The sequence below is a fragment of the Mesitornis unicolor genome, unplaced genomic scaffold, assembly GCF_000695765.1.
Source record: "Mesitornis unicolor isolate BGI_N332 unplaced genomic scaffold, ASM69576v1 scaffold17507, whole genome shotgun sequence".
NCBI classification, from domain to species: Eukaryota; Metazoa; Chordata; class Aves; order Mesitornithiformes; family Mesitornithidae; genus Mesitornis; species Mesitornis unicolor.
Genome location: NW_010197244.1, coordinates 7,019 through 7,834, shown reverse-complemented (window position 1 = coordinate 7,834; position 816 = coordinate 7,019). Strand labels below are relative to the sequence as shown.

Genomic DNA, 816 nt, shown 5'->3' with positions numbered 1-816 from the left:
GGCAACTACGCCGAGCGGGTGGGCGCCGGCGCTCCCGTTTATTTGGCCGCCGTTATGGAGTATTTGACCGCCGAGATCTTGGAGCTGGCGGGGAACGCGGCCCGGGATAACAAGAAGACGCGGATCATCCCCCGGCACCTGCAGCTGGCGGTGAGGAACGACGAGGAGCTCAACAAGCTGCTGGGGGGCGTCACGATCGCGCAGGGCGGTGTCCTGCCCAACATCCAGGCTGTGCTGCTGCCCAAGAAGAGCGAGAGCCACAAGGCCAAGGGCAAGTGAAGCGGCCCAGGGAGCTTTTTATCGCCTTTTTCTGTTGCTTTAAACCCAAAGGCTCTTTTCAGAGCCACCCATGACTTCAGAAAAAGGGCTGGAGGAGCGGGGTTGAGACTGCTTGGTTCCTGTCGTTCATTCATTAATCCACGTATTGATGGTTTTTGGGTTCAGTGAGGGGGTAAACACCTCCGCTGTTAAAGCATCGCCCCAAAATGCATTAAAAAGACCCAAGAGAAGTGGAGGAACAGTCAGTAAAACACACACTGGAAAATGAGATTGAGACTTAACACGTTTAGTGACCACAATTTGTGAAATTAAAAAATTTCTACTAATTAAATCGTCTCTGATAAATCCGGAACAGGCAAGAAATGGTTTAAGAGCGAAGCTCGGTTATACACCTATAGTTATGCAAATGAAGGCTCCAATCCACGCTCGCCCATTGGCTGGCACAGCTCCTGCTGAGCCCCCTCCCCCCCGCGCCCGGCCCGACCATGCCACTCGTAGCCGCTCCAAAGCCTGCGCGCTGATTGGTTCCCGCTGCAC

At 54.3% G+C, this 816-nt stretch overlaps 1 protein-coding gene across 1 annotated transcript; it reads left to right on the top strand.

Moving 5' to 3' along the window:
- Positions 1-3: 3 nt before the first annotated feature.
- LOC104544009 (histone H2A type 2-C-like) lies at positions 4-279 on the top strand (the record flags this gene model as incomplete). Its single annotated transcript, XM_010188745.1, has 1 exon — positions 4-279. A coding segment is annotated over one exon (276 nt), but the record flags the coding sequence as incomplete, so codon positions are not given.
- Positions 280-816: the final 537 nt, after the last annotated feature.